This window comes from Protopterus annectens, chromosome 6.part0, assembly GCF_019279795.1.
Source record: "Protopterus annectens isolate FY-2018-M chromosome 6.part0, PAN1.0, whole genome shotgun sequence".
Taxonomy (NCBI): domain Eukaryota; kingdom Metazoa; phylum Chordata; order Ceratodontiformes; family Protopteridae; genus Protopterus; species Protopterus annectens.
In genome coordinates, this window is record NC_056737.1 from 1,929,999,900 (window position 1) to 1,930,024,663 (window position 24,764).

Below are 24,764 nucleotides of genomic sequence, written 5' to 3' on the forward strand. Positions count from 1 at the left end.
ATGTTGTCAATGGAAGCTCTTGAGGAAAAACAGAAGTAGCAGCCATAGATCTAGTAGTGTGAGCTCTAGGACAAGGCAAATCCAAACCTTTTTGAGAATAAATCGGGGAAATACAATCAGTAATCCATTTAGCCAGAGTAATTTTGAAAACTGTTTGTCCTAAGCGATTAGGGGAAAAGGATACAAACAGTTGATCAGACTTCCTGTACTGCTTTGTTCTGTGGGGATAACGTAGTTGTCTATGACCATCAAGAAGGTGCAACATATATTCACCCTTATTAGTAAAATTTGGAAAGAAAACTGGCAATTGTACAGACTGGTTAAAGTTGGTCTCTATGACCACTTCAGGTAGAAAGGAAGGGTTGATTTGCAGAGATACCCTATCTTTGTGAAAATAATGTACGGGGGCTTATCCCATAAGGCATGGAGCTCAGAAATTCTTTTTGCTGAAGTAATAGCTACCAAAAAGAGATTGTTTTTCTAGAAAGAAATTTCACATCATATTTGCCCACTGGCTCAAAGGGTTTTTGAATCTACCCCTGGAGGACCACCATGAGATCCCCAAGGAGGATAGGTATCCCTTTACTGCAGGTCTAAGGAGAAAAATTCCCTTCATAAAAGCTTTATATAATTTGGAACCTGACAGAGAAAAAGGATTCATTTTTTGCACTGAAGTTGGAAATGGCTGCTAACTGAAGTTTAACAGTAGAGAAAACCTGGCCCCTTCCTTAAAAAGAGTAATAGGGAAAAGAAGAATGGCCGAGGTAGGAACTGAGAAAGGGTCAATATTCTCTTTGGAAGCCCATATAGACAATCTTTTCCATTTGCTTCTTCAGACTTTCTTGGTGTGGGCCTTCTGGGAGGTTAAGATAATGTCATGAATTGGTGAAGCGAGCCTGGACCATCTTACTATCACTAGAAGTAGAGAAACCATGCGGTCAAGCTTAAAGGCATGGAGATTGGGATGTTGATTTTCTGATGGGTGAAATAAGAGATCCTGAGTCAGCTTGGTACCCATTCAGGACATTTCTTGTGAAACCAGAGGAAGGGGAACCATACCTGTTGAGACCAGAAGGGGGTAACGAGGATGACTGAGCTCTTCAGCCTGCTTGCTTTCTGTAGAAACTTCGGGATCAGTGGAAGAGGAAGGCAGGCATAGAGGAGACCTATGGGCCAATTGTGAATCAGAGCATACCTCCGTGACTCTCACGGATGGGGGATCACAGCAAAGTACTTGCTGTTGAGGGGACAGGCAAACAGGTTGCAGCAAGGCTGGCTCCAGTGGCAGAAAATCATATTCGCTACTGTTTGACTGAGGGACCACTTGTGAGGAATCGGAATGGACCTGCTGAGTCTGTCTGCCAGTGTGTTGGTTTTCCCTGGTATGTGCATTGCAATTAGAAAGTGGTCTGAACAGACTGCTCATTCCCAGACCCTCAAGGCATCTCTACACAACAAACAGGAATGGGTTTGTTCATGTGCCAGACTACTGACATGTTAGTGTGCACTGCAGCAGTCCACATCATCACTGATGAGTCCTGAGTGGCTTGAAAGCTTTGTTTTTTTTCCTAATAAACGTATTCTAATGGTTGGACTAGTGGTTTATTACTTGTTTTGCCTTTTACTTTCTATTGCAGCAGTCCCTGGGGGAGAACATCCTGAACGGCAACGTTAGGACTGCTCTTATCTCTAAAATGCTGATATGCAACCTGGTCTCCGAAATGAACCATGTGCCTTGGACCATCTCTCCCTTGAAACCCCCACCAACCCAGTTGGTAAGCGTCCGTGGTCACTATTGCTATTGGAGTAAGACAGAACAGCCTGCCCAAAAAGAGGTCATCTGACTGAATCCACCAGCAAATATGACATCTGCAAATTGAAGTGAGGTTTATGGGAAGAGAGAGAGGCTGGAAAAGAACATACCATTGTACCACCAAAGTCCACTGGAGGATTTTCACGAAGAATCTTGCTAGAGGAACTAGAACAATGGCAGCTGACAGTGACCCAAGGAACTTGCATCACTAGTTTTGCTGGAGGGGATGGACAAGACAGCAAGTCTTGCATCTGATTTCTCAAAGATGTGATGCAGTGAAGAGGTAATGAAGCCACTTGGGTCGTGGTATCCAGATGAGTTCCTATAAATTCCAGAGTCTGTACAGGAGCCAGCTTCGATTTGGTTAAATTTATTGCAATGCCTAGGGAGTTTAAGATCTGAATGCAAGTAATCCCTGGCTTGTAAGGAGCTGATGCCTGGTTGGTGCAATGAACAGCCAATTGCTGAGACAGGGAAAACACCTGGAATCCTTCGAGTCTCAGGTGGGCTGCCATAACTGCCATGCATTTGGTGAACACTTGGGGGGCTGTGGTGCATCCAAAGAGCAGTGCTCAGTTCGTAGTGACTGGCTCCCAGCTGAAAGTGCAAGCTCCATCTGGAAAGCCTGTCTTTTCTGATGTAATAGTTTGTCTCCTAGAAATCTATAGAACACATCCAATTGCCCTGGTGCAGCAGAGGCAAGATGAACTGAACCATAACCACTCAAACTTTTACTTCTTTACATGCTGATTCAAATTGCTTAGATCAGGAACTGGCCTCAGGTCCTCCGTTTTCTTTAGCATTAAAGAGAAGCAGGAGTAAGTTCTGAATCCTATCTATCTATTCACGTGGGATCTCTTGGATGACTCTTTGGCAGCAGCTTTTGAAATTCTTGAGCTGAATATTTCCTCTGGGTGGAACGTCGGGGAATTTCTCCCTTTGGGCAGGAAGTGGAATGGAAAAGGGCATCTAGTAACCTCTGGATATGATCTTTAGCACCCATATGTTTTTTGTGATATTCATCTAGGCAACCAAGTGCAAGGAGAAATGACCCCCGACTGCCCCCAGAGTTGGAAAGTCGGACAAAACTTCAGGAGTGCTGGTAGAGCCCCATCCGAGAAGGAATCTCTGAAGCCCTGGTTTTGCAGACCCCATCTGCCTCTGGGGCGACATCTGCCACTGAATCTCCTCCTCTGCAAGAAGTGTCCTCACATGGGTCTTGAAAATGTCCCAGAGACTTGCAGAACAAAGAAGTTATGTCTTACCATAATGTTCCATCTGTATTGTTGATCCTCGTTCAGTCACTACATATGGGTATCGGTTCTGACCTCGGAACCGAGCCGGCCATTTTCCAAGCTCGCATCAGCTACAAACTCTTGAGCTAAAACTCTTACCCAGAATTCCCCTCTCCCGGTTACCTCAGATTGAGTTTGCAAGTCAAAAGAAGGTAGAGGCTACCTCTGGTCAAATGACCTAAAAGAACCGGATGGTGAGATCCACTAGAAGCCACAGGAGGGGGAAAGAGGTAGGGTGGTAATGACTGAACGAGGATCAACAACACAGAGGGAACGTTATGGTAAGACATAACTTCTTTATCTGATATTGTTAATCCTCGTTCATTCCTTGCGTATGGGACAGAGTCCCCAGCTACTTCTATTCTTGGGAGGCTCTCATGGAAGGACATTCCTGAGCACCATAGAACCAAAAGATGCTCTTCCCCTAGAGGCCAAATCCAATTTGTAATGATTGATGAAGGTATGAGGCGTAGCCCAGGTTGCAGCTGCACAGATGTCATGTAAACAAGCTCTGGCATGGAAGGCAGCAGAAGTTGCCACCAACCTTGTCGAATGAGCCTTGATGGTAGTAGGCAAAGGAATATTACGTTGTGTATAAATGAAGGTCACAAGGTCTTTCAACCATCTAGCCAATGTGACCTTAGCAACAAGCACATCCTAATCTAGGTCCAGAATAGGCCAAAAATAACTGGTCTGATTTATGAGAGGCCTTAGTCCTATTCAAATAGAAGCGAATTTGCCTGTGAATATCTAGGGTATGTAGGCAATACTCTCCTCTGTTTGAATGATTGGGGAAGAAAAATGGCAATTCAATGGTTTGATTAATGGACATTTCAGAGACCACTTTTGGCAGAAAGGAAGGATTAGTTCTCAAAGACACTATCTCTATGAAAAATCAAGTATAGACTCTTGATGCATAAGCCTTGAAGCTCAGATACGTCTGGCAGAAGTAATGGTGACCAAAAACAAGGTTTTCCATGACAAATATTTGAGGTCGCATGAAGAAGCTGGTTCGAAAGGTGGCAGTGTCAGAGCTTGTAGAACTAATGACAGGTCCCATGGTTGAATAGGTTTTCTAAAGGGGGCTTCAGATGATTCACACCTTTTCTGAAGGTCTTGCATAATTTGTGTGACATAAGAGGAGTCGTGGACACCCTCACGGAAATTAGATATTGCAGCCAAACAAACTCTAATTGTAGAGGCCAATAGACCCGATTGGAATAGATCGGCTAGATACTCCAGTATTATCGACACTGGTGCTGAAAAAGGATCTACTTGCTTTTCTTTCGGCCAACAGGTAAATCTTTTCCACTTGCTTAGATAAGAAATTCTAGTGGAAGACTTATGAGCTGCAATAAGAATGTCCTGTACTGGTAAAGAAAGATCATTCTGCCTGGCAATCAAGGGAATTGGAAGAATCAAGCTGTGAGCTTCAGGCTGTCCAAGTTGGGATGAATCAGATTCTGCGGATGGGAGATCAACCCTGGGGTTGGATGGAGGGATCCATGGTTGATCTAGCAGGTGAGGCCAAAGGAAGGGGAATCAGATCTGATGAGGCCAATATGGTGCTATGAGGACAACCTTGCTCTTCAACAGACAGGCTTTCTTCAGAAACTGGGGAATGAGGGGAAGAGGAGGAAAAGCATAAAGAATACCCGAGGGCCAATTGTGGACTAGAGCATCCCTGGGTGACTCTCCCAGAGGGGGAATCAGGGCGAAGTAGTTGCTGCATTTGTAGTTGGTCGGGGATGCAAAGAGGTCACAGCAAGGACGGCTCCAGCGGTGAAAGATCTCCGCTGCTATCAAGGGATTCAGGGACCACTCGTGAGGTTGTAGAATGCACCTGCTGAGTCTGTCTGCTATCACATTGGAACTCCCGGGAATGGGCATTGCTAGAAGAAAACGGTTGGTAGCCATCGCCCATTACCATATCCTCAAGGCCTCTTGACAAAGGGGGTAAGATTTGGTTCCGCCCTGTTTATTGATGTACCAGACCACACGCCATGTTGTCTGATTGTATCATAATAGTCCCAGACGGCAGCAGGGGATGGAATGCTTCCATCGCCAGAAGCACCGCCCTCAGTTCTAGAACATTTATATGCAGTTGGGCCTCCAAATCGGACCAAGTGCCTTGGACTGTGACCCTGACATAGCCTCCCACCCTATCGGGGAGGCATCCTTGGTCACTGTAGCCTTGGGCTGCTGGGGGGAGAAGGGGCGAGACCATTGTGACGGGTTGTGGGTCATCCACCAATTTAAATCCTGTTTGCACCTGAGTTACTTGAATCTTGGCTGAAAGAGGATGCTGAAAAGGATTCCATTGGGTAAGCAGTAGCCATTGTAGAAGCCTCATGTGAAACCTGGCCAGGGGGACAATAGTGATGGAAGCTGCCATGGAATCAAACTGCTGTAGGACAGAGTAAGATGTGGATTTCTCCCTTGAAAGGATTCGGATCAGTTGTTGCTTTATCCTTAGAATTCTGTGCTCTGGAATGGATGCTCTGCAATTCTTTGTATCCAATATGACCCCTATGAATTCCGTGGACTGAGATGGGGTGAGATTGGATTTTTTCCAGTTTATGGGTATGCCTAGCCTTTTTGAAAGGTTGAATAGGTTTTCTAAAGGGGGCTTCAGATGATTCACACCTTTTCTGAAGGTCTTGCATAATTTGTGTGACATAAGAGGAGTCGTGGACACCCTCACGGAAATTAGATATTGCAGCCAAACAAACTCTAATTGTAGAGGCCAATAGACCCGATTGGAATAGATCGGCTAGATACTCCAGTATTATCGACACTGGTGCTGAAAAAGGATCTACTTGCTTTTCTTTCGGCCAACAGGTAAATCTTTTCCACTTGCTTAGATAAGAAATTCTAGTGGAAGACTTATGAGCTGCAATAAGAATGTCCTGTACTGGTAAAGAAAGATCATTCTGCCTGGCAATCAAGGGAATTGGAAGAATCAAGCTGTGAGCTTCAGGCTGTCCAAGTTGGGATGAATCAGATTCTGCGGATGGGAGATCAACCCTGGGGTTGGATGGAGGGATCCATGGTTGATCTAGCAGGTGAGGCCAAAGGAAGGGGAATCAGATCTGATGAGGCCAATATGGTGCTATGAGGACAACCTTGCTCTTCAACAGACAGGCTTTCTTCAGAAACTGGGGAATGAGGGAAGAGGAGGAAAAGCATAAAGAATACCCGAGGGCCAATTGTGGACTAGAGCATCCCTGGGTGACTCTCCCAGAGGGGGAATCAGGGCGAAGTAGTTGCTGCATTTGTAGTTGGTCGGGGATGCAAAGAGGTCACAGCAAGGACGGCTCCAGCGGTGAAAGATCTCCGCTGCTATCAAGGGATTCAGGGACCACTCGTGAGGTTGTAGAATGCACCTGCTGAGTCTGTCTGCTATCACATTGGAACTCCCGGGAATGGGCATTGCTAGAAGAAAACGGTTGGTAGCCATCGCCCATTACCATATCCTCAAGGCCTCTTGACAAAGGGGGTAAGATTTGGTTCCGCCCTGTTTATTGATGTACCAGACCACCGCCATGTTGTCTGATTGTATCGCAATAGTCCCAGACGGCAGCAGGGGATGGAATGCTTCCATCGCCAGAAGCACCGCCCTCAGTTCTAGAACATTTATATGCAGTTGGGCCTCCAAATCGGACCAAGTGCCTTGGACTGTGACCCTGACATAGCCTCCCACCCTATCGGGGAGGCATCCTTGGTCACTGTAGCCTTGGGCTGCTGGGGGGAGAAGGGGCGAGACCATTGTGACGGGTTGTGGGTCATCCACCAATTTAAATCCTGTTTGCACCTGAGTTACTTGAATCTTGGCTGAAAGAGGATGCTGAAAAGGATTCCATTGGGTAAGCAGTAGCCATTGTAGAAGCCTCATGTGAAACCTGGCCAGGGGGACAATAGTGATGGAAGCTGCCATGGAATCAAACTGCTGTAGGACAGAGTAAGATGTGGATTTCTCCCTTGAAAGGATTCGGATCAGTTGTTGCTTTATCCTTAGAATTCTGTGCTCTGGAATGGATGCTCTGCAATTCTTTGTATCCAATATGACCCCTATGAATTCCGTGGACTGAGATGGGGTGAGATTGGATTTTTTCCAGTTTATGGGTATGCCTAGCCTTTTTGAAACTAGGAGTATGCCAGGGCTTCTTCCAACAGATGTCTTGTGGGGGCGGAGATGAGTCAGTCGTCTAGGTATGGAAACACCCGGAATCCTTGTAGTCGCAAGTGGGCTGTGACGACTGCCATGCACTTTGTGAACACTCTGGGGGCTGTAGAGAGTCTAAAGGGCAGTACTCTGACTGGTAGTGACTGGCTCCAGCACAGAAGCGCAGAATCTTCTTGATGGCCTGTCCACTTTTATGTGGTAGTATGCATCTTGCTGATCTATTGAGCACATCCAATCGTCTTTTTCCAAAAGCGGGAGGACAGTGTACAGTGACCATCCGGAATTTTTGTACTCTTACAAACTTGATCAATACACTGAGATCCACAATTAGTCTCCAGTCCCCCGTTTTCTTTGGCACCAAAAATAGTCTTGAATAGAATTCGGATCCTATCTGGTCTGGAGGGACTATTTGGATGACTCTTTCTTAGCAGCTTTGCTATCTCTAGTGCTGCTTCTTCCCTTTGACTGGGTGGAATGTCGGGTAAGTTTGTTTGGGGGGGCGGGCACGACAAAGATCGAAAGGGATATGGTTAACCTCTGGTTATTATCCTTTGTACCCAAGATTCGGTGGTGATGGTTAGCCAGGCAGAAGGGTACAAGGAGAAATGACCCCCAACCACCTCCAGAGGAAAGGAGTTCGGCTGCTCTTCAGGAGCACTGATAGGATTGACCAGGAAAAGAGTCCCCGGTACCCTGGTTACGCGGACCCCTCTGCCCCAAAAAGGGCGTCTTCCCTATGAATTTCCCCCTTTGCCTCTAGGGGAGAACTCTGCCTGTGTGTCACGGAAAGGACCCTGAGACTTTCTGTACCATATGTTCCCACTCTTCTGGTTTCTGGAGAAAGCACGTTGAGGGGAAGAATAACGGACATCTACGGCAGAAAGGGTCTTACCGTCCTGTTCACATCTGGCCAGTGTGCTTTTTACTTTGGGTCCAAACAATGAAGAGGCTTCGATGGGAGCATTGAGAAAGGAAGCCTTGAAGGGTTCTGTGAAATTACATAAGCGCATCCAGGCGTGCCATCTCAAAACAACGCCTGAACTTGCCGCTCTAGCTGCTCCTTCTGATGCGCGAGATATCAGGTGCATGGAGGAGTTTGATATCGATTCAATGGTAGCCAGCTGAGAGGCCACTGTCACAGACCTTATCAGACAAGGCAACAGCCAAAGTTTCAGAGAGCTCAGACACTAAATCCCTTTGAAGCCTGGTGAAGTGCGCCATATAATTCAGGGACCTGATTGCAAAGCTCGCTAATGCAAAAGTACGCTTCCCTATTCTGTCCAGAGCCTGAGACTCTGTTGGGCGGATGGACAGTCTGGCTTTCTTTTTCCACCAGGTCCTTTTTAGTTGCAGCCTCCACCACCAGAGCATCTACAGGAAGACCTTTGGACCAATGGGGATCAGTAGCATAAGGGGTAAAAATTTTATCTGGCCTCCAGGGAATGGCCTCAATGGTGTCAGGAGCCTTTCACGCACGCTGCACGATGAGCCGGACCAGTTTGTCGGCGGGTGGATTAATCCAGGAGGTAGGGGGCCGGGCGTGAAAGGCCTGCAGGAACACAGACTCTTCACAGGTCGGGTTAGAGGGCTGCCAGTCATCTATCTGTTTAAGGATTTCAAAGATATCACCAAAGGATATCTCAGAGGGCGAACGTGGGGACCCTTCCCCATCATCAAAGTCTGTGTCTTCAGTAAGGGTCTCCTCTGTGGAGTCCATGTGCTTCCTCTTGCATGAGCTTTTGCGATGAACTTCCTCAGAGGGAGAAGCTGGGGAAGACAACGCAAAAGGGGTTTCCTGTGGGAGTACATCCTGAGGCCCTTTTGCCTGGTGTCCACTAGGAGCGACTTGTGTACACTGCAGTCCAGAGGAGGGTGGGGAGATTGACTGCATAGTATCGCCAGCAGAAGCCAAAACCTTCTCCATTAGTTAGAAGGCTGGTCCACCTGAAGAGGGGTGAATGTCCAGGACAGGGGTCACCCCTCCCTAAGTGGCTCAGCCTGCCGACTCAGAGTCCCTGGATGGCTGTGAAACACCAAATTACGTATGCCACGGCTGACGCCCTGTGTCGTAGCAAAACTCTGCCACAAAGGCAACTTCGGTTCCTTAGTGAGGTCCATAAAGGGAACCATAGAGGGGGAAGACTGTGCTATAATCAAGGGGCTTCAAAGGCAATGAAGGAGGAGAATAATTAAGGGTCTTTGGCAAAGGGTGATCACCTCCCAAGAAAAGATAGGTCCTGGGGGGGCGGGATATCGCTGGCCAAAAGCACTTGATCCACAAGATGCACCACATTGAAATCCAGTAGAAGCCTCTCTGAACGCCAAAGACACCGCTGGGGGGGGGTAAGGTCTATCCACAGATGGGACAAGCTCGGTGTCCACATCACCAGTCTGCACTGAAAACAACAGTGCCGTAAAAGACTGTACTACAGGTGTCTGCACAGAGGAAATCATCGGTGCCGAAGTCATGGTCTGCACCAACAGTAAGGTCGGTGCCAAAGTGGTTGCCGGTGCCGAGGCTAGTACTGAAAAAATCGATGTCAGTAACTGAGTTGTCAGTTCAGGGTAAGGTATCAGAGCCAATGTTGGTTACAGTCTGTGCCGACTGGATAGTCGGTAGACAGGTCTGAACCGAGGAGCCCCTCGGTACCAATATGGTAAAGGGCACACTAGTCGGTGTCGATCTCACAGATGGTGCTGATGGCCTCAGTGCTGAGGGTCTAGGCACCGAAAGCGCTGGAGTTGAAAGAGTCAGACTTAAAGTAGAAAGCTTAGCCTTCATGGGTCTCGGTTGATGGGGGTCCCCAGCCGGGGACGAAGGAAGAGATTTGGCCTTTGAAAGATCATCAGTCTTTCTTATGGGATCTTGGAGGATTTGAAGCCTCAGACCCAGAAATAGCCTCTGAAAAAGGAGACTTGAGTAGCCCCTTCAGTAACAATTTATTTTTCCTCTCAATCAACGTCCTGCTAGAGAATTACAAATTCCACAGGGCGGATCAACTGATAAATGAGGCATACCCAAACAACAGACGCACAGAAAATGTGCATCTGAAGTAGGTAACTTATGGCCACAATCTGAACATCTCTTAAATCCGGGACTACCTTTTTTATCCATGATAGAAAAGAAGGAAATCAGAAAGAATACCAGCAATGGTACAAGAAATACCCGAATGTAATAAAGAAAAAGGGGTCTACCAATGATGGTACAGAAGAAAATACCTCGCAGTAAAAAAGATTGAAAAATTTTAAGAAGAGATGGTCACTAAATGCGATAAGGTAAGAGAAAACAATTTAGAAACTTTTCTGAGAGAAAAAGTTATTTTAGACTAGTATGACAACAAAATATTGTACTTAGCTCAAGAGAAGTAGCTTGATATGACTGAGTGGCAATGCGGCAAACAAAATCTGAGGTAACAGGGAGAGGGGAATTCTGGGTAAGAGTTTTAGTTCGAGAGTTTGTAGCGGACGCGAACTTGGAAGATGGCCGGCTCCGTTCCGAAGACAGAACCGATACCCATACATAAGGAATGAACGAGGATTAACAATATCAGATCACATTTTCTTCCCATCTTGCAAGTTTCTAGAGAATGCTTGCTAAATGGTAGAAAACTTGATTCCACCAGCAGACAGGGTCTTTCCTTCCTGCTCGCTGCAAGTGAGTGTAACTGACTGGCCAAACACAGACGAGCTATCAAACGGGACATTAACAAAAGACGCCTTAAAAAGTTCCACAAAGTTGCATAGCCTCATCCAGGCATGTCTCCTAATGGCTATGCCTGAACTGGCTGCTCGTGAGGCACCCTCCGCCATGTAGGAGATCAGCCCCATCAATGAGCTGGCAATAGAGGACAAAGAAGACAACCGAGGATAAACTTTTCTAAGATCCTCCACAGACATGGACTCCGTGAGAGAGTCTGAAAGCTCCTTGATCAAAAATCTTTCTGCAAGCGAGTAAAATGTGCCAGATAATTTATCAACCTCAGTGCGAATGTGGCTAAGTAGATGCGCTTTCCGAACTTGTCCATCGCTCTGGAATTCATGTTTGGTGGATGGATAGTGGAGTTCTGCTTGGCTAGCTCCTCCTTAGTGGCTAACGCCACAAAGATGGCATCAATGGAAACAGCGTCAACCCCAGTGGCGTTTGTCCGAAGGAGGAAAGTACAGCTGTGTACACTTAACATAAATGCAGATGTTAGAGTATATTCACTGTTGCAGTCATCAAAGTGATCAATTGCTAGTCAGCTTCGCAGCAGGGGCAGAGGTCAAGGCCATTTCCAAACAATCTCCAAATGAATAGCACACTGCATCCAATTTTGCTACAAGCAGCACAGGAAACCGCCCCCAAAGGGGGCAGGACACATTTCACCAGGGCAACCTCCACCTCTGCAGCTTTTCTCAGAGGGGTCCCCACCAGGGACATCTTGGAGGCTGCAGCATGGACACCTGTTCATACCTTCACCAAGCATTACCACCTGCCTATCTTCTCCAAATCCAGGGCAGGCTTTGCCACCGCAGTCTTGCAGGGCATCCTAGCCAGCCCTAAGTCTTCTTGACTGCCTCCACCCTTTTCTTCAGCTTTGGGAATCAACCCAAATGTGATGACTGCAACAGTGAAACACAAAGAAAGTACAGTTTTGTGCCTACCATAAATGTAGATGTCCGATAGGTATGCATCTGCAGTCATAACATATGGGTTGTCCTGCTTCAGGCAGCCCTTCGGTCGGCCGGATTCCAAAGTCTGGGTCTGGCCTCGGCTGATGTCGCACTTTCCCCGACGTCAGAGCGTCTGGGGTATAAAAGCATCAGCCGATGCCATTTTCCTCAGTTTTTCTTGCCCCAGATGCCCTCTAGGAAGGCTAAATTTGAATAAATGCTGAAAAGTTCCAAACATTTGCAAATTATATACATGTATAAACAAACAAATACACCATAATAGATTCCCCCAGCTAGCTGAAAGAGGGGTAAGCACCCTAGGAATACCACAGAGGGGAAGGAGGGTGGGTAATCCTGACTGCAGATGCATACCTATCGGACATCTACATTTATGGTAGGTACAAAACTGTACTATGTCCTTCAAGGATGCATCTGCAGTCATAACATATGGGTAGAATACCATAGCCAATCTGGGGGAGGAGGTACTAAGAGAAAGATGGTGTAGTCAAGATCCCCTGCAGCACTGCAGTTGCAAACCCTGCTCGGGATCTGGAGTATAAAGGCAGATTATAATGCTTGGCAAATGTATGCACGGAGCTCCAAGTAGCAGCTTCTAAAATGTCCTTGGTAGCCACCCCCCCGTAGGAAAGCTGTAGTGGTGGCTGTGGCCCTTGTGGAGTGAGGCCTGATATTTTCAGGAACTGTCTTTCCATGAAAGGAGTAACAAAAGCGAATGCAATTCCCTATCCATTTTGAAACTGTCTGTTTGGAAATTGCTCTTCCTTGCACCCCAGTTGCATATGCCACAAAAAGTTGGTCAGTTTTTCTGCTAGATTTCGTTCTGTCCAAATAGTAGCGTAGTTGTCTGTGTATGTCCAGGGTGTGCAGAAGTTTTTCCCCTTTGTTCTGTGGGTTAGGGAAGAACGTAGGCAAGTGAATAGCTTGGTTCAAGGATACCCTAGATACCACCTTTGGCATGAAAGTAGGATTGGTTCTTAGTGACACTCTATCCTGGTGGAAAATAAGGAAAGGCTGCACTGCCATTAATGCTTGTAGCTCAGATACTCTTCTTGCTGAAGTGATTGCCAGAAGGAATGCAGTTTTCCAAGATAAATACTGTAGGTCTGTTGATGCTGCTGGCTCAAAAGGAGGTAGTGTCAGTTTTTCCAGCACAAAATTGAGATCCCATGCAGGTAGAGGGGGTCTTCTTGGAGGTTTAACATTTTAGATCCCTCTCAAAAATTGCCTGAGTAGAGGGTGTGAGAAGATAGGTGGATCCATATTGTATTCTGCTGAAATTGCTGAAGCATGAATCTTAATGGAAGAATAAGACAGGCCATTGTGAAACAATTCTGCTAAGTATTCTAGGATGTGTGCTAGGTTTGCCACTGTGACATCTGTGCCCTTTGATGTGCTCCAGATGAGAAATCTCTTCCATTTAGCTGAGTATGTCTTCCTTGTGGAAGGTCTGCGAGCCTCTAGGATGATGTCCTTCACCCTCTGAGATAAAAAACAGTTTGGTTGGGATTTAAGGAATTTTCCAGGCAGTTAGATGCAATGTTTTCAAGTTGGGATGCAGGGTCTTGAAATTGTTCTGCGTTAGAAGAAGAGGCCATAGGGGAAGAAGCCATGAATTTGCCTGAGACATGCTTCTCAATAGTGGGTACCAGTGTTGTCTTGGCCAGTCTGGAGCTATTAGTATCACTTTTGGCTGTTCCTCCCTGATCTTCAGTAGAACCTTGTACATCAATGGGGAGGTGGAAAGGCATATACTGTTAGGGCATTCCAGCTGAAAGAGAGAGAGTCCACCCTCCATGCTTGTGGGTGGTATGTCCTTGAACAGAATGTCTTCAGTTGGTGATTGCGTGGGGAGGCGAACAGATCTATCTCCGGCATTCCCCATGTCTTTGTTATGAGTTTGAAGATGTCTGGATGCAACATCCATTCGTGTGCATCCATGGTAGTTCTGCTTAAGCTGTCTGCTAGTGCATTTTCTTTTCCTGGTACGAATTTGGCCTGCAGCTGGATATTGAGATTCAGGCATAGATTCCACAGATTCATAGCCATCCGGCATAAAGGGTAGGAATGTGTGCCTCCCTGCTTGTTTATGTACCACATGACCGTGGTGTTGTCTGTCCTTATTAACAGATGTCCTTGTTGGAGGAAGGGTCTGAATGCCTCGATTGCATGCCTCACTGCCAGCATTTCCTTTTGGTTTATGTGCATGCTTAGCTGCCCTTGAGGCCATAGGCCTTGGATACGTTTGTCCTCCATGTGTGCTCCCCATCCTCGGTCTGAGGCGTCCGTGCTGATGGTCTGCCTTGTTTTTGGTTTGTTGAAAGGCAACCCTCTGTTGGACTGGCAGGCCTGAGCCCACCACAGAAATTCCTTTTGAAGGCATGGAATGATTGGTATCATGGTTTCTAGACTGTGACTGTGTTGAGACCATACACTCCTTAGGTACCATTGTAATTTCCTCATATGCAGCCTGGCATGTGGAATTAAAATTATGCAGGATGCCATGTAACCCAGGGCCTGCAGGACTTTCCTTGCAGTAAGCTGAGTTTGTCTTGTCAGAGTCATGAAGTAATCTGGAAGTTGTTTTTGTTTTTCTTCTGTGAGAAAAGCCATCTGTGTGATTGTGTTCAGATCCGCACCCAAAAAAGTTATCCTTTGGGATGGCACTAGTCTTGACTTTTGGATGTTGACTGTGTATCCCAAGGTCTGTAGCAGGTGTATGGCATAGGCCAAGTCCTTTAACAATTTCTTCTTGTTGTCCGCTTGTATCAGGCAGTCGTCCAGGTATGGATAAATTTAAATTCCCTGAAGTCTGCAATGTGCAATTACTGATGCCAGGCATTTCGTGAATACTCTGGGCGCAGTAGATAAGCCAAAGGGCAATGCTGAGAATTGATAATGCTCTGATCCTGCAAGAAATCTGAGGTGTCTTCTGCAATCTGGTCGGATAGGGACGTGCAGGTATGCCTCCTTGAGATCTAGAGTTATCAGCCAAGACTCCTTGCCCAACATGGGAAGAAGTTGCTGTAGGGTCAGCATTTTGAATTTTGGCACAATGAGATAAGTGTTCAGTGCGGACAGGTCGAGAATGGGCCTCCATTGGTTTTCTTTTCTTGGTACAAGGAATAGTCTGGAGTAAAATCCTTGGCCTTGTTCTGTACATGGTACCTTTTCTATAGCTTTCATCTGAAGTAAATTGCTGATTTATCTGAAAGCCTCTGCCTTCTGGTTTGGTGGAAGGTTTGGCATTCCACTTCTTTTTGGCAAAGTGTGGAAGTGAAACCTGTATCCTTTGTCTATTATTTGCAATGTCCATGTATCCCTTGTAATGCAATGCCAGTTTTTTGAGAATAAAGCCAGCTTTCCGCCCAAGGGTGCTTCCAGTTGATCCGTGGTAGGCGGAATCAGAGTCAAGTCATTGGGTCTGTCCTGTAGTAGTGGTTGTAGTTGTAGCTGTTGCACTACTCCTCTGGTTGGCAGGCTGCCACTGACGGCCTCTGTAGGGGCCCTTCGATTGACCTCTGCCTCTAGGGCGCCTGTTCCTGCCTCTCTGTGCTCTGGACGAGTCTGGAAAGGACCAATTCTTGGTAGGCCAGCTTCTGCTGAACCTCGGTGGTTGAACTTGCAGGAAATCTTTAACTGTTTGCACAGATTTTGCTTTTTCTTCAACCTTTTTTAGAATCTCCTGTGCGGGGGAGCCAAATAAATGTTGTTTCTCCATTGGAGCATCGAGGGGTTTAGCTTTGACATGGTCTGGCAAAGATTGCTCCTTCAGCCAAGCATGCCTACGAATAACTGCCCCAGTAATAGCTGATCTAAATGAAGCCTCCAGTGCATCATAGCCACATTTTAAAAAATGATTACTAACCTGTTGTGAGTTACGTACCAAATCCTGAAGGGATTTACGGTCTAAAGGTTCAGGAGAAGAAAGTTTCTTATTCAGTTGATCTAACAAAAATTCTTGGTACTGTATCATATGGAATTGACAGTTTAATGCCCTGGCAGAAAGAGTAGCAGATGTATAAACCTTTTTTCCCCATCTCTCTAAAGCTCTAGACTCTCTTTCAGAGGGTAGGGGATTTTTGGCAGTAGCGGCTGCAACCCCTTTAGGGCCCTGAGAAATAGTTTCTGGGTCTGCAGCATGGGCTTTATACAGATGGAAATGAGAATCCGGGACCCTGTAATATCGGTCAGGTTTGGCAGGGGCCAGAGGAAGAGAATCAGGGGCTGTACTGACATCATTGTACACATCATCAATTACATTTAGAACAGGAGGTATAGCTAAGGGCCTATGCTGAGGCAAATGCAAAAATGTCCTTAATCTTTTTCTAGAATCAGAGAAATCCTGACCTTGCCATTGAAAGTGCTCTCTCATGGAGTGTAAGGTCTCCCCAAAGGAAAATTCTTCAGGAGGGAGGCAAGGATAGATTCCTCTGCATCTGAATCCTCGTAAGGCGAGTAGGCCCCTTCCTGGTGGTCTGACAAATCAGATCCATCCGTGGAGTAATCTGAGGAGTGAGGTTCAGAGGGGTCAGTCCTGGGCCTTTTGTCTGGAGGAGGTTGAGAGGCCCTGTCTGGGTGAGGTTGTGAACCCCTTATTAAGGAGATAAGGTCCTTAGCAAGTCTGAGGATCTGTGAACTAGAGGAAGGCCTCTGGGATGTAGATTTGGCAGGCAAAGCTTTTGAAAGTTTGGCAGCTTTAGCCCTGGAGAAGGCCTTAATAGACATAGAAGCTGGGGGCCTAACTGCCCCACGTGCAGGGGTAGAAATGTCCAATGGTATGGTGTCGGACAATTCCTGAACACTAGCTTCTGTAGGGAGTTCTGAAGCAGACTCAGCCAGGGCCTCTCTGGCCTCAGTGGTCGGTAGTATGGTTTCGGTAGTAGGAATCGCCGTGGACTCTGTTTCAGCCGAAACAGAGACACTCGCGGTAGGCCTAGCCGTGGTTTCAGCCGAAACCGCGGGCCGCAAGTGTCGGCCCTTTCCCTTGCGTTTTTTGACCATATGCGAAGTCGGAGTCTCCGACGGCATTTTATAAGCAAAAGTGGCTCCAAAAAATTCCTCTGCAAACTCCGACCGACGTCTAAGAGTCCGTCGGTTGAAGGAGGCACAGGCTAAACAAGCTGATACGTCGTGGTCTGGGCCTAAGCAAGGAAGGCAGTAAGAATGGAAATCCTTATGAGGTATTTATTTCCCACAAGTTAAACAATTATTTACTTTGTCTGACATCGGCTGAGGCAAGAAAGAGTCCCCAACGGGGTACTTAGCTTTTTTCGATGTCTTCGGTAGCTGAAATCTCTGGATCTGACCGACCGGCACTTGCGAACAGCTTCTGCTTCGGGCACCGCGCGGAAAGAAAAACTGAGGAAAATGGTGTCGGCTGAAGCTTTTATACCCCAGACGCTCTGACGTCGGGGAAAGTGCGACATCAGCCGAGGCCAGACCCAGACTTTGGAATCCGGCCGACCGAAGGGCTGCCTGAGGCAGGACAACCCATATGTTATGACTGCAGATGCATCCTTGAAGGACATCATAGTACAGTTGTGTACACTTACCATAAATGTAGATGTTCAAGTGTATTCACTGTTGCCGTCCTGGTTTCCCTCCCTCAATCCACCTCATCTCTCTCTCTCTCTCCTCACAGGGAATTTTTTGGTATTCACTTTCTACTGGTGTTCTCCCACCATAACCTAGCTCCCTATTTGGAGGCTTGTGACAGTTAGGGCAAGAAAAACTGATGTAATGGGGTCAGCTGCATGATTTTATACCACTGACGACCTGATATTAGTCCTGGAGCGACAGCAACTGACGCAGAAATACTAAGGCTCTGGTATTCAGGCTGAATGAGGGCTTCCCCCTGGCAGGATAACCCAAATGTGATGACTGCAACAGTGAAACATGAAGAACATCTAGGAATTTATCCAGGCACTTAAGAATGGGATTGACAGTATCAGGTTCCTTTCAAGCCTGGTGGGACACTAGATCAATAAGTTCATCCTGGGGGGTTGGTGTCACCCAAGACGTAGATGGACCAGCTCCGAAAGCCCCCAAGAACATAAGACTCCACAGGAGGAGTAGTTTGGGAAGACCAGCCACCCTTCTGTTTGAGAATTTCCAAGATACCCCCAAAGGGGATATCGTCAGGTGGTAATGAGTGGGGAGGGGGGATCCTACTCCATCAAAACCGGTATCTTCTGTGAAAGACTCCATAGGGGAGTCTATGTGCTTCCTCTTGCACGGTTTCTTCAGCAGTACCTCCTCTGTAGGGTGTTTGGGGGAGGTGTTGGAAGAAGGGGGAGAATCCCTCTGGATGATGAGTGCGAAGCCTTCAAGAAGCTGGCTGACTTAGAGGAACAGAAGTGATGGGTTCAGAGCTCAGACCCGAAGAGGGGAGACGGGAGAGGGGGCAGGATCAGAGATACGACAGGACGGGTCTCTGTGCAAAATGAAGGTCCCTTCTACTACCCGAAAGGCTGACAGATCCAGGGATACCTCCCCCCCACCCCTCCTCAGACCAAAGGCAAATCGAGGATGACAGGTTGGGGTTGACCTTGGATCCATGCCCTCCAGAAAGAATTGCAACTAAGCGGTGAAGAACCAAAGCACCAAGGGGGAGGGACAGATCCGATAGAGTAAGAGCCGAACCCAACTCCTCAGATCAAACACAGACCTCCCACATCAGAAACACGCTCTGATCTGAAGGTACTGGAGCAGGGGTCAGGGAAATGGTCAGAGTTGCGGCAGGAAGCTTCCCAGGATCCCATACCAACCTCTCTTGGGGATCTTTGGACTCAGACTGCAAGTCAGATCGGAGAAGAAGATAGTATTGTCTGGACAGATGCACTCATGGATCCAGAGAGGGGGCAGTGTTGTCAAGATCCCATCTGGAACTGAGCCCTGAGAAATGTCTGCATCATCCTGTCCGTATCTGCCTCAAACTCCTACAGGATCTGGATGAAGCCATGGAAGAAGGCCTAGAATGCTTTCAAGGGGTTTCAAATAATTGGGCAGAGCTAGGGAAACGGACTTCAACACAAATTCAGGTATTCGGCTCCTAGCGGTCAGATCCAAGGGTCTGAGATCCAAGTAGGAGGTGGATGGTACAGGAGAGCTAGTGATAGTTATCATGCCTGTCAGATCCAAAAAGGCTTGTGGATCACAAGGAGGCAGTACTGTCTTTGGATCCAAAAGGGTTGAATCCGAAGCCTAAGTTTTTGAGAAGGGTCCAATGAGGCTCTTCCTGACTTTTCTAAAGCTCACATCTTGAAATCTGAAAAGCCATGAGATTTAGAGGGGGTTTGAGGCCCAAAAGAGGAAGAGAAGGCTGGGAATAAGCCCTTAATTATTAATTTATTTTGGTCAGAAAGGGCCCTAGGATCATATGAAGCACAAACCTCACAAGCCACTGTTGAGATTCTCTGGCCCCAGGCAATAAAATACACCTTGTGGGCATCAGAATTGGGAATCGTATGCCCACAACAAAAGCATTTCTTAAAACTGGGCTTCTCAGACATATTACCAGAAAAACAGCACTTTTTAGGAAAGCCAAAAAAAGTTAACGAATTATCAAACAGATTAATCCTGTAACAGTAGCTCAAAACACAGTACAAAAAATTGTTCTATAATCAGCACAAAGTATAAAGCGGCTATCTACCTATCAAAACCACAGAAAAACCTTTTTTCTTTTTTTGTAAATACACAAAGTTATATGGTCACCCAGAAGGCAAAAAGGAAAAGTAACACAAACATCTAACGCCAGCAATTTGCTAGAAAAGGAAGAAGAGGATACTAACGCTAATGTTTACTCTAAGAAATACTTGAAAAAAAATCTAAATTTTAAGTAACAGACACACACACACAAGCTTTGAGATTCTTTTCGCAATTTTGTTTCAATGGCAGCAAATGAAATCTGAGGAGCTGTGGGTGGAAAAAGACATTATGGGTAGAGGCAGGAGCTAGAGATTCGGATCCAAAGTCTTGTAGACGAGGCACAGTTGGATCAGAGGATCGGATCCTAGACCCATTCGTGAGGAAGAATGAAAAGGACATCAGATCATGCCATGACTGAAGACAGGACACAACAGTTAATATAATCTTTTCCACTGAAAACAGCAGTTTGCAAAAGTTAGAACAAGCAACTTATACACAATGATTGCTGAAACCAAACTTATGAAAGTTGTTTATAACAACAGTTGAGTCCAAAGTGTGCTTCTGCAATCACTCACCTGTTTCTACAGGAACCCGTAGCCTGTCCACCACCAAAGACTGATTATCTGATGGTTCATTCACTTCATCACCAAACCCTGTGTCGGGACTGCTCAAGGATTTTTCCTCATCTTCACGGTTTACACACAGGGATGTTTCCTTCTTGCTGATCTCCAGGATGGCTGCTAATACCTCATCATCGCTGAGTCCATCAAAAGCATTCTCTTTCTTGCTACCTTTCATTACCTTCAGAACAAAACCACATTAATGTATTATAGCAATAATGAAAGAGAGGCCTGAACTGTCAATATTCCTAATAGACTTTCCTCAAAAAGCAGAAACATTTGAAAAAGAACACACAAATATACTAGGATACAAACCTTTCTATAGGATAGCAGAGAAATAGACAGCAGTAAGTGCCACTCCGTGATGACTGATGTACTTTTTCCCTCCCTATGAGTAAAGTTTATCTAACTTTCTAAGTTCACAATCAACAAGCAATATGGAATCCTCATGCATAGTGCACCACTAACTTCCTCTCTGAAACCTGGTATAACCAATTTAAGTTACTCATTTTAACAAAACTATGCTATCCTAGGTTTTAGAAGACCACAGGTCACAATCAGTCAGATGTCTTTCAAAACAGTATTTCATGAATTACATTTCAAAAAAATGGCTGATTACAAACAGTGCCTTCAATGCACATCATTATACACACAACTATTTATACAAAATAAAGCAATACTAAATCACCCTCCAGTAAATCAGTGATAAAAAATGGGTTTCTCCCATTTTACATTGGGTATTCAAATGTACTTCTGGTGGTTATTCATAGACCATGGCAGATGCACATTTAATATGCTTCACAATACAAATACACATCTCTTGGGTAAACTCTTAATGAGGTTAGTACAAAATTAATGAAAATGTAATCCTTTCTATGAGCAAATACTGCCCTGCACCTCGACCAAAACAGTAATGACATTACAGAGAGCCTGCTGTCTGGTTTCTACTTGCTCTATAAAGAAGACAGGAGAATACTCAGACCATTAGTGCCCTTATATCTGGGGGAAAGAAAGAGAAAAATAAAACAATGCTTCTCTTTTAAACTTCAAATACTAAATACTGTTTACTACCAAACAGCACTTGTCCATCCACCAGCTGCCCCGCACCAAACTCTGATGTAATGGCACAAAAGGTACCCTAATCTTCCTAGCGCTAGCTTTTCTAACACAGTGAAAGGATATCAACCCATTACTTTATCATGCTTGAAAAGGAATATCTTCAGTTTTTAAAAAACTAAGTTTGCAATCTCATTAAGCACCACCAACTACCCAGTTCTCCCACTAGTTATATAGGCCACTAAATTTTATGAAGATACTTTAGGACTGCCTTAAACAGCATTTCAACTTAAACTCCTAACCTTGCCGTAAGCAGTGCCTTCAAGCCATAGTTGTTTTTTCCTCCTCTTCGTAAGAGCTTACTTGTCAGTAGACAGTGTTACTCTCTCATCATCATCTACACTCACAATGCTTCACAAAATTATTTTCCATTAGTTTTTCCCTGTAGAGATAAAAGAAGCTTGAATGGAATGGTCAGTCAAGAAGAAAAAGTATAATGCAACATCTTACCATTGGATAACACGATGTGCTTGGAGCAACCATCACACAGATGCCCAAAGAAGCACCTGAGTTACAGTACATGCCAACATAAAATGCAGTCTAAAGAGCGTACTTACAAGTCATTGCTGTTTTTTTTATAACAGGGACGTTAACATAGAAATTTAAATATCACAGCGAGTTTCACTGGAATGGGTTGTATTGTGCGAGTTGGCAGAGTAGTTTTTGCTCTCTTTCCCATTTTTCTACATGGAGGGCATTGTGCAAGGGGTTCTTGCCCCCGTGCAAAAAAAAAAAAAAAAAAGTTTTTTTTTTTTTTTTTTTTTTTTTTTTAAGGTTTTTTGATTCATCGTTTTCAAACTTTATCTTTCAATGAATGAAGAGGTGAAAAAATGTGCATCGGTGGGTAGCAGATAAACCAGTCTAAAAGCCATCAAGACCAACAATTCACTACAGCTTGAATTATGTCCAAGCAGTAAGACCCTTGGGACAGAAAGAGGAGACAAATTGAGCACGAGAGAGAAGTTTAAAGTAGATGGACAACTCTGCTAAAGCACTACCTGACTGTAGGCTGTAAATCTCCATAATAATGACTTTATAGGGAACCAAACTAGCTCCAGAAATGTGACCAACAGGAACACCCTGTAAAATAAGTGGCAACCACTGCACAAATGCAACAATTTCACAGGAACAGGCAAACATTTACCCCAGTTCTTGCAATAGAAGGTACGACAATGAAACAACTACACAGGTGTGGTCTGTTTAAACAAGAGGTTTGCCCTACTTAACTTAAAGGAAAAAAAGGAAAAAGATTACTGTGTGGCACAAACACTGCACTAGCCAAGTAATATCCAATAACCCTCTCGACATTCTAGGGTTCCACAAGAGTTGACAGTAAATTCAGATACCACCTCAAGCAAAAATAAGGTTAGTATGAAGGATAAACCCACCCTGCTCATTTAGGTGAGGAAGGATTCATCTGACTAAAAGCACCTGCTTAAAATGCAAAGAGGGTGCTATGAATGCCATCTCTGCTGAGGCCACCAGCTCAAATGAAAAAAAAAAAAAATACAAAATAAAGTTATCATCCTACTTCAGGGTGGAATACCAAAATATGAGACTTTCATAAAAAATATCTTGGGACAGGTCAATGGCAAGATCTGACTGGGCAAAACATTTACACTAAAATGCAATTTAAAAAAAGTTGTAAAAGATGTAACAGAGGCATAATGAAAACTGTAACCATTCTCTGAAAGGGATAACATACTGTAAAATGCAAGCAGCAGGACAACAGAATGACTAAAATCCTTTTTTTTAATTTAATTAATAGCAATGGGTATCTACATGTGGCTGCAAGCCGCATGACTAACAGGTTAAAATATCAAAAATTTAGAAAAGGGTAAGGAGTCAAAAGCCAAACAACTTGGCATACTAAGTAATGTCTAAGTGTAACATAATTCTCTGTTGCTAGAAGAAAAAATAGCTACCAAGATCATTCAGTGGTGCTTTATTGGACTACAAGAGCTCTCTGAAGTGGAAGAAATCACAGAAACAGACCACCTTCCCCCTTCCAACAAATGGGTAAACCATGTCAACAGCAAACTCCAGAGGTTTAAAGAAAGAGACATTTAAATTCTTCAATATTCTCTGGTGTTACAACCCAAGCTTGGAAGGAATAATGAACTACCCAGTCTAGGAGTTCCCACATTCCTGTCTGAGAAATGCAATAATGGCTGTCACATCTGATATAGAGTAATGAGACAGAAGCTCTAGCATTAGATCCAGAGCTACTGCAAAATGACCATTTTGTAGACAGCTAATAATATCTGCCTTGGTTTAACTCGCACTTCCTGCAGAAAGGTGAAGGTTTACAAAATAAGACAAAGCCAAAAGCTCTGCAAAAGTGGTGAAGATGGCTGACAAATGATCTCTGAGGTGTTGATCTCCTATGGGGTCTCACTGTTGTTAATGGAAAGGAAATGTGTTTAGTTATTGCGTTGGAAGGTTACACACAGACGTTTCCAGAGACAGCATTTCTAGTAACATTCGCCAATACAGGCCCTACACCACCAATGAGGAAAAAAGACACAAAGAGCTTGAGAACCAGTGACTTTTGATCACTGTTCCAGAAGGAAACAGTGAATCCTGTACTTAAGGAGACAGGCTAATGGCACCACAACAAATACTGACCCCTTGTGACTCAATGCTCCGAGGACCTTCCAAGTTGAGGTCTGGATGAGATGCAAAAGAGCTGAAAAACAGCCCAGAAGAAACTTTTAACCTTCCCTCTTGGGGAAGGGCTGTAGAAATACCCAAGAATCTAGAAGTGATATTTGGTAGCAGATAAAAGTCCCTTGCTCATGTAGATAAAGAATTATTTTCATATTTAACAGTCATCCATGTCACAGAATGCTGATATGCTATCCTTCCACAGGGCAGAAGTCATAATTGATAAACAACTGGTAAAGACTTCTGGTGTGCAGGATAACCCAAAGGGGAATGACAGAAACTGGAAGATAACCTGACTCTGGGTATGGAGGGAGGGTTGTGAGAATAAAGGACGAGATGGACAACACACATGAAACTTGTTAGATATTATGAATACAAGGCTGAAATTAATTCTGTTGTAAATATGCTGGAAGATAAAGCATAGAATAAAAAGTTTGCTTGAATATGTAAAATGTGCATTCATACTATATGTATAACAGACAGGCTTCTCTTCACAGCATCAGAAAATGCCTAACAAAGCAATATTGGAAAGCAAGCATTAAATGACTTTCTCATGTTTGCAGGACAAATATCTATTAACAGACATCCTTCTTTATAAACTCAGCAATACGTAATATTTTTCAGAAGGAACAGAACAGATGTTTCCTTTCATATTTCTGTTATTCTGATCACGTGCATTTGTGCATTTTCACATCAGCAGAACTGCTGACAGGACAATAGAAAAGTCTAAAAACAGACATCATGTG

General features: G+C 45.0%; 1 protein-coding gene across 1 annotated transcript in view; it reads right to left on the reverse strand.

Annotated features, from left to right (window-relative positions):
- The window catches only part of USP37 (ubiquitin specific peptidase 37), a gene marked incomplete in the record, with an annotated part of 1,580,672 nt that overhangs the window by 348,889 nt on the left and 1,207,019 nt on the right, over positions 1-24,764 (reverse strand). The window contains 1 exon segment of the mRNA XM_044075237.1: positions 20,191-20,416. Coding sequence (XP_043931172.1) covers positions 20,191-20,416 — 226 coding nt within the window.